Here is a 9,535-nt window from a genome sequence, read left to right as displayed (position 1 = left end):
GTAGTTTCCTAGATCCATTTTCCCCCTTTTTTGAAGATGGGAACTACATCTTCCAGTCCTCTGGTAGTTCTCCAGTGGTCCAAGATCTTTGAAAGATCAAGTTCAGTGGTTCTGAGATCACATCTGCCAGTTCTTTCCTAATCTTGGGGTATAATCCATCTGGTCCTGGTGATTTGAACTCATCTAGGGTGGACAGGTGCTCATTTACCATTTTCTTGCCTATCTTGTGTTTCTGTTTTTTATGGTACTGTTTTTGACAAGTTGGACTGTTTTTTCCTTTTGTTTAAGGACGGATGCAAAAAAAATGAGTTAAATAGTTCTGCTTTCTCCCTGTTGCTTGTCACCTTCTTGCCACTTTCCCTCACTAATGGACCAATCATTTCCTTCACTTTTTTTCTTGTTTCTTATTATTTATTTATTATTTATTTATTTATGGGATTTATATCCCTCCCTATCTCCCGAAGGACTCAGGGCGGCTAACAACAAAACATATAATAAGTACAGAAATTAAGATAAAAAATAAAATTAAAATCATCTGTGCAATAAATTAAAAATTAAAAATAAATTAAAAATTGTAAATATAATTAAAATGCCTGTCAGTCCAGGTCAACCAGGTGGAAAAGGAGTGTTTTTACATGTAGAAAGAAGCTTTTTCCCCTTATTTTTGACTTTTGTCACAAGCCTTAGTTCATTTTCAACCTTAGCTTTCCTCACTTCATATTTGCAGGCTCGAGCTATTTGCTGATATTCTGCCTTAGTTATGTGCCCCTCTTCCCACTTTTTATACTTGTCTTTTTTGTCTATCAATTTATCAGAGAGTTCTTTATGCAGCCATGCTGGTTTCTTTTGAGAGCTGTTATTTTTCTTCTTCACTGGTGTTGTGCTAGACTGAGCTTTTATAATCTCACTTTTCAAAATTTCCCAACCTCCTTGAGTTGTTTTCCCGTTGAGGATTCTCATCCATGGAATCTGTCTCCTTAAAAGTCAGCAAGGGCATTGTATCTGTTATGCAGGGACACAGCATATCTACGAATACTTCCATTCATTTGCCAGCTTTTCTTTAAAAATGTAACTACGTAGCAGACCAGCAAAGGCAATAACTTGTCATGTGGATTCTATTTTGTTTTGCATGATTTAATCCTTTGGAATCTGTAAACCTCCTTGATCATGTACTGGGTGGCAGAAATACACCTATTACTTCGCTTGAAAAGCAGTAGCCACCTAAGCAAATTATTATCCACCTGGGGATATTCCATTCCTCATGTAGGAATTGGACATGACCTCATTTTAGAGGAGCAAAGGGAGTGGGGAGAGACATACCATGCAAAGCAACACAGCAGCCAGAGAAGCCTAATATTCACCTATGTGAGACCAGAGGGCTTCCAATGTAAAATAAGATATAGCTAGGGAATAAGATATAGCAATAGCACTTAGACTTATATACCGTTTCAAAGTGCTTTACAGTCCTAAGCGGTTTACAGAGTTGGCATATTATCCCAACAATCTGGGTAAGAATCGAACTGCCAAACTGCAGGCAGCTGGTAGTCAGCAGAAGTAGCATGCAGTACTGCATTCTAACCACTGCGCCACCATGGCTCATAGCCAGAGAGAAGCACTCCAGAATATCATCCTCAACACCAAAAATGCTCATTTTATTTTTAACAAAGACTGAAAAAGAAATTGAATTAAATGTGTTTAGCGTGGCTAGCTTATGTCTACTACTGAGGAGAAGGAAATCTGCAGACCTACATGGAAGAGAAAATCTGAGGTCCACCACTGACTGCTGTTAGGACATGGTATCTTCTGATAACTTACTCAAGTTTGAGACTCTGGAAGGGTCCAGTGTAGAATATCTAAATAGAATCTGGTGCTGATTGTGCTTATTGTTACTCACAAAATTAGGGCCCATAAACATAAAGAAACCTATGGGCAATTTGTCAAGCCTTTTTCAATTGATTCCCCTGCCACACACACACACCTTTATACACACCTATGGAATCAGGGCATGCAGGGATCTGAATTCTCATCAAGAATATATGTTCAGTATGTGTATGTTCACATACCTCACAACCAGTTACACGAACGGGTGTGTGCATTTGCTCCTTTACTATGAGTTCATTCGTTAGCTAATGTACACAGAAGCCATTTTAAAAATGCTGCAAACTTTTTAAATGGGACTCTTTGCACCATCCACGTCCTCCGCTCACTCTCTCATAGCTATCTGGCTATATATGACTTTTCTTGGAGGCAAGCCATTGTGTGTTGGTGTGTGTGTGTGTGTGCACCTGTGTGTGCATGTGCGGACACAAATGGAATGCAGTTCCCTACACTAGCCTCTCTGTGGATTTTTTTTTTTTAAAAAGCCTTCCCTCACCAGCAAAGAGGACTTTGACACCAAAGGGCCTTGTGACGATTGATGGATATTCTTAATGGCAAACAAGAAACGGTGTGTAAAATGAGGACATTTTTCTGCATGAGGAATTAAGGCAAAGCTGACAAGTTGCTTGGCAGGAGATGGCAATTCAAGAGTGCAGTGGTTCAAGGCAATATTCCCATCCTGGTCTTATGTTGTGGTATGGGGGTGGGGAGTTGACCCAGAGGAAGAGGGAGGACATAAAAAACAAGTTTACTCTTCTGCACTAATGCCTATTAACACCACCGCCCGTTTAGAAAAATTCATTAATTAGCTTTCATGTGATTTATGTTCCTCCAGGGAGGAAATGGAGGTGAAGTAAGAGCTTAAGAAACCTGCACCTTCAGTATGATTTTTTCCCCCAAAAGTTTTCTATGTATTGGAGGCTACTTCCCAGAGGCTGGTAATGGTAAAATGGGGATCACATGCCTTTGAAACCAAGGGAACAGAACAAATGGGTTCCTACTTTGAAGGACCCATCCCACCCCTAAATGCCAAAACTCCCAGTTAGCCAATTCTTACTTTGCTGGCAGATACTGCATTCTCCACAAATCTGAAGGACTCCAGCTTGGAGGTAGTTGTGTTAACAGACAAGAGTCAATTAATGATTGCCCTGTTTAGTGACTGTTTAAAGTTACAACTGAAAAAGGCAATCAGTTAGCAAGAACTACCTATATTTCCTTCCAGGATAGGCTGCACTATATACCGTGTTTCCATGAAAATAAGCCCTAGTATGATTTTTTTTACAATGCTCTTAATATAAGCCCCACCCCCCAAAATAAGTCCCAGCGAAGATCGCCAGCCAGACGCATCCACTTAATACAATATTTCCCTGAAAATAAAAGCTAACCGGAAAAAAAAACCTAATGCGCCTTTTGGAGCAAAAAATTAATATAAGGCCCGGTCTTATTTTCAGGGAAACACGGTAGAAGGCAGAAAAGAAATAGGAAATATTAGCCAAAAGCATGATAAGAAAAAAAAATGAAATTATCTATGTTTAGTTTACATTAACACCAATGGTACTTCTTCACATCTTTCAACCCTTGCAAATCATCCTTGCGTCCATAAAGCTTCACATAATACGTTCTTAAAATTTCACTCTTTTGGGGGAATTCATTAATTCAACCCAACCACAAATGTCTTGGGATTTTTCCCCTTTCTCTTCACCTATGTATTCTTACCTCGGATGTATTTCTTTTGCAATTTGATGCTCATTCATTCCTGGTAAGTGAGATGACCTTGATGGAAATATGCAAGAAGCCTTACCTAGGCAAAAGGGGCTGAAACATCTTTTAAATCCTCAGAAATGAGATTATATTTGGAAGCGGCTCAACCAGGTGCATCCCAAATTCATAGCATATGAAGAAGTATAAGAAAAGAAGGTGGAGGAAGTACATCATACTCAGGTTTTCAAGACTCTGTTAGTCAGCCAAGCTGGATGAAGATAATTTTAGCCTTCCTGTGAAATTAATTTTTGGGACTGCTCAACTTAATGAGGTTGACATTAATAATTAACGTTCGTATCCATAGTCTCTACTGCATCCTACAATCTGCTGCAAATCATTCTACCCTTGGCCAATAACATGGCATTAGCTACTTACAAACCTGCATGTATGCTCACTCCCCCAACCAGCATAGCTCTAAAGTCACCACACTTTTTATACAATTATCCATGAATAAAAGGTAAAGGTAAAGGTTCCTCCACACATGCGTGCTAGTCGTTTCCAACTCTAGGGGCCGGTGCTCATCTCCGTTTCAAAGCCAAAGAGCCAGCGTTTGTCCGAGGACGTCTCCATGGTCATGTGGCTGGCATGACTAGACACCAAAGGCGCACGGAACGCTGTTACCTTCCCACCGTAGTGGTCCCTATTTTTCTACTTGCATTTTTACGTGCTTTCGAACTGCTAGGTTGGCAGAAGCTGGGACGAGTAACAGGCGCTCACTCTGTTACGCGGCACTCGGGATTCGACCCACCAAACTGCCGACCTTCTGATCGACAAGCTCAGCGTCCTAACCCACTGAGCCACCGCGTCCTTTATCCATGAATACATCAGGTAAATAAAGGAACATCCATATTTGTCATATTCTCTGTTAAACCATTCACCAAGCATTCTATTTTCATGCATTCTTTTCTTCCACCATCTACTGATCTTATGCATTCAGCAACCCAACTCGATAAGCAGAAAAGAATGTCCAAGCCCATCCCCTTCCTCTTATGCTTTCTCTAAATCAACAAATGCACAATAAACCATGTCAATTTCATATTAGTACACTGCCCATATAAAGCACTTTTCCGATTTTGATTACTATCTGTTATATTCTCTTTGATCTGAATTCTGCTCGGCATCTTCCAGGAAGCCTTAACAAATTAATCTCATAGGACTTTTACATTCACTCTTGGTACCTTTTCCCTTTTACAGGAGAAAAAAAAATAGCATTCTTCCAATTAACAGGCATGGACACAGACTTCATACACATTAAACAAGCTGCACAGTCACTCCATAATCAAATCAAATCACATTCACAATTTAATATTTCTGCACTTGTGCTATCAATACTGCGGCCTTTTTATTTTTCAACATTTTGCAGTGTTTGTCATCTTCTTTCATCAAGCTTCGGATACCAATATAGCATTCATTTCAATTTTACTCTTCAACAAATCACCATCATTCTTTTACAAATGTCTAAAATACGTCTTGCATTTCCTAACTTCAGTTTCATTCCAAATTATTTCAGCACTTCATTCTAAATTGCATTCACTTTGCTCGTTTTGTTCTATCTACTTCCAATTATTATTATCAAAATCTGAATTTTCCTTCCATCTCCTACAATAGATAAGATAGACAGACAAGACAGATTCTTTGTAAAGAATGTAGTATCTTTGCAGGAACATCTTCCCTTCATCCTCAACTTTTGCAGCAATTATTCTCCCTCTTGCGTTTTTTCTTCCAGTTGTTCTTATAAAACTTCATTCCATCATACACTTATTTCTGTATTCTTTATTAATGTAGCACCATACACTTCTCTGCAACTCTGTAACATCTCTTCCCTCAGTTGTTCCACTTTCACTCTTGCTTCTCTTATTTTTTTTCTTCCTTATCCATTTTCTAAGATCTATTCTTGATTCTATCAGATAATGGTCTATCTCATATTCAGAATCTCTCAGTACTCTATATCGTTCACTAATTATTTCAATCTGCCATCATAAACAACCGAATCAGTCAGGCTTTTAGCTTTACAGTCTCTACTTTTCCATGCCTGCATATGGATTGACAGGCTTAAGAGAGCACTCATCAAATAGTCACCATGGCCATTCAATATTAGGTCTACATTTGACTCTTTTCTCATTCTTGCACATTTATTCCTGCCTCCTTACAAATAATTTCCCCTACCCTATCATGACAATTCAGAATATTGGATCATTTTTCCCACGACTCGTATCCCATTGGCTAAGTGATATAAACAATGCATTGATACATGTAAGATACTACAAACATCACTCCAATAGTATTCAAAGTTATGAATACAAATCCAGTCAGAAGCACTGGATACTTAAGATTGACAACTGCTGAACTTCATTAGTGTCATTTTTCTTGTCATCTTTTACAATATAGTCATAAAGAATCAAGAACATTCTGATGTTTGCTGAGTGCCCTCTACTGACCAGAAATGGAATAAAAAGTACTATATTCATGTCTCCTCTGAATCAAGTTTGTATCCTAGTGACCAAGTGGTCTTGAACATGTAGTTTGCTTGGTAACAATACAAAATTAATTTATGTGGGTCTTTTCTGTGGACTTCTTCTTCCCAATCTGGTATACAGCTACGGTCATATATAGTGACTCTCCAATTAAGAAATTAAGTCTGACCTCGTTCAGATTTCTCAGATCAAAGTTGGCGAGGTGCTGGGCATAGACAGGATACCCTGAGGCAAGTCTCACAGTCTATGAGCGAACATCAAAATATTTTCAGAGAAGTTCCACGGAAATTTAGATTCCTTTTTTCTTCTGTTCCTTAATCTACCTGGATCACTCTGCTTTGAACCATGGAACATCGCAATTCTGTCTGCAAAACTGGATCAGAAAAGATTTCTTGGGATCTTTGCAGTTTACTGTATAGTGCCTGCAAAAGTTCCAATCATAATGGAATATCTACACCAGATACCTGGTTGTGTAAGTAAAGCTGAGATTCCATTGTCATGTCAACACAGCTAAATTTCAATGTGCCAAGCTGCGGTATCTTGGATCACTGCAGATAAAATGAATGAGGCTGAAGTCTGGGAAGGATATCTTCATGATAGGTAAGAAGCTGCTGCCATTGTTGGTGAAATCTTTAACCGTAATGCCCCTTCAAGAAATAGCAAGGTTTCTGCTGAAGAAGTCAAAAGGCTGGATTGTGGAAAAAAAGGCAGAGAGATGAAAATACGCCCAAAATGAAATATTGCCCTTCCAAAATTCATTAGTAATTTATATCATCCAGGATCCAAAATGAGCATATTTCCAAATGCAAGATAAAGACGCAAACAATTGTCATAGCATTTCACTCATTTTGCAAACTGGCTTGTCAACAGCTGCTTGTCTACTCTTGAATACAATATTATTTTCTAAATTAAGAGTCCACCAACTCAGCTTCACAATTCAATTAGGGAACTTAAGCCAGCTCACTAATTATCTTCTAGAGCAGACATGTCAAACTCACGACATCACATGATGTCACGCAACACATCGGGACAGTTTTACCATTGCCGGCAATGGGGTGGGCGTGGCTTCCGGATGCATCCAGCCCACAGGCTGGCAGTTTGACATCTCTGCTCTAGAGAGTATCTTACTTCAGACACCTTACGTGATCTGAAAAGATGGGAAAGATGGGATGAAAGAGAAGAGGATGACCCCCAGCAGGGTGGATGGACTCAATTACAGTAGCAATGACTGTATCATTGGGAGATTTGAAAGAATAGGTTAGGGATACTTCATCATGGGGGAAAAGTCTATCATTTTGATCACTAGGAGTGAAAAACATCTTGATGGCACATAATTATCAATCAATATAAAGAGTGCAATGTAGATTTTATCAATCTCTTATGAATTTGCCCAGTTAGTGAATGCAATGAAGTTCATCAGCTACTACTTCCCACCCATTGTAAGAAATTCACTGTAGCAAAAATTTCCATTATATGTGCAGAATTGAGAATAAGGTGACAATAAACTTCAGTTGATGGAAGTTTAGACAAATAGATGCAGGAGACATTTTATTTGCAAGAATGAATGACTCTGTCTTTTTGGCCCAACCACCACCTCTCAAGTTTCACAGTGATACAATTTGGTCTTGGGGCAAGAGAGCAATAATTGTTCAATAATATTTTTGACTCCTGTGTCCCTTGTAAAGGAATAAGATATTGTTACTGTGTGTGTGACATATATCTCAGTTATTTCAGCTTTTTCTTACCACATTATGTCAAATGGCTGCTACAATGTGGGCAAGACACGCAATAAATGAATTCCAGCTTTATATTATTTTATTTACACGTACACACATATACCAATGCCTAATCCAAACATTTACGGGCACCAACCTTATGTATTCAATTTCACCTGGTCAGCACAGAGGAGAAACTTTTGGAGGTGTTCAGAACATTTAATTGAAGAACTCTGATTTATCTTCAGGCACTCCTCGAATGCAGTAAATGGCTCAGCACAATCTTGGCGAATCTTCTGAACAATTGGGCTATAAAAAAGTCCCACAGATTTATAAATTAAAAAAAATGGACAAAGAACAAATGCAGGAACTTAGTAAAAGCTACACACAGAAATGCTATGAAATCTACAGGCAGACAATGAAGCAAACCCTCCTCAGTTAATCAAAGCTGACACCCCCGCAAAAGCAAAACAGCACTCCGACCCAAGAGAACTTACTGGGATGATGTACATTTGGCCATATCAAGTTTGAGTTGGTGACAGTCCTGCTGCCAGGAAGAAGGGTTAGCAGCAACACACCGGCCATATTGCTCAGTTTCTTTGTGGCAGTACCGCAAGGTTATTTCCAGAGCTGCCTGCCTGTTGAGAGGGAGACAAAAAATAAATAAATCCACTAAGAAATGCAAAAATGTTTAATGTACCTTTACAGCATTATGAAAAACGCACGGAAGTGGCTATTTCTAACTGATTTAAACACTGTTCAGTAGCTAGCCCAATCTACCCACCAAAAACCTGCGAGAATACAACTGGTTTCCCCTCCCTTGGGACTTATTTATTTATTTATTTATTAATGGGATTTATATCCCGCCCTATCTCCCGAAGGACTCAGGGCGGCTAACAACAAAACATATAATAAGTACAGAAATTAAGATAAAAAATAAAATTAAAATCATCTGTGCAATAAATTAAAATTAAAAACTAAAAATAAATTAAAAATTGTAAATATAATTAATTAAAATGCCTGTCAGTCCAGGTCAAAGCTTGATTCTCGGGCCCCCCCTCTCTCTCTCACAATCACACACAGACAGAGGCTATTACACAGCCTTGTAACTTGAAGAGTTTCAAAGTTAACAGATGCATTATTGCGTAAGTTTTCCAACATCACCGCCCACCCTTTACTACCATGGGTTGTCAAGGTCACCAACTGAGACAGCTTTAAAAGGAGATCCAACAAAGCCGCTACTTGTGATGACACTCCATCATCACGTATAAAGTAGCAACTATTGGACATCCGCAACTAAACTCTCGCCGTCTGCCCCTCTCTTGGCTTCCCAAACCGATCAGGCTGGCACCTGCAGGCAACAGGTCACGGGTAATACGTATATGAAATAATTAATCTGATCCCGACGGTAAGTATTATAGATTGAAACCTCTGCAGATGCAAGTTAAGCACCGAGGAAGGAAGAAAAATGGAGTTTTCTCTTAGATTACCTAAAGGGCTTTGGAGCAGAGCTTTAAAGATAATCACACTCACATGGCACACTCGGCTCCGGAAAGCCACACTTGTTTCTTCCTCGTCCCCAACACGCATGCTCCCTCCCCAGCACCGGCTCTCTTCTGCGCATGTCTGATCGGGGCGCGGGTGGGGCGAGGTGGGGGCGGAGCTTTAAAAATGCAGTCATCGGGACCGGGGAAGAAACGCCTTCGG

At 39.4% G+C, this 9,535-nt stretch overlaps 1 protein-coding gene across 1 annotated transcript; it reads right to left on the bottom strand.

Moving 5' to 3' along the window:
* Positions 1–4,979: 4,979 nt before the first annotated feature.
* CHCHD5 (coiled-coil-helix-coiled-coil-helix domain containing 5) lies at positions 4,980–9,440 on the bottom strand. The gene is made up of 4 exons (XM_083351557.1): positions 9,362–9,440; positions 8,326–8,466; positions 7,986–8,137; positions 4,980–6,801 (listed from the first exon to the last, which is right to left on the bottom strand). Coding segments are annotated over exons 1-3 (294 nt in total). The 5' UTR covers positions 9,364–9,440; the 3' UTR covers positions 4,980–6,801; position 7,986.
* Positions 9,441–9,535: the final 95 nt, after the last annotated feature.

This window comes from Vipera ursinii (genome assembly GCF_947247035.1).
Source record: "Vipera ursinii genome assembly, chromosome: 2".
Lineage (NCBI taxonomy): Eukaryota > Metazoa > Chordata > Lepidosauria > Squamata > Viperidae > Vipera > Vipera ursinii.
The sequence above is the reverse complement of the archived record's forward strand: the minus strand, read 5'-3'. Positions and strand labels throughout refer to the sequence as shown.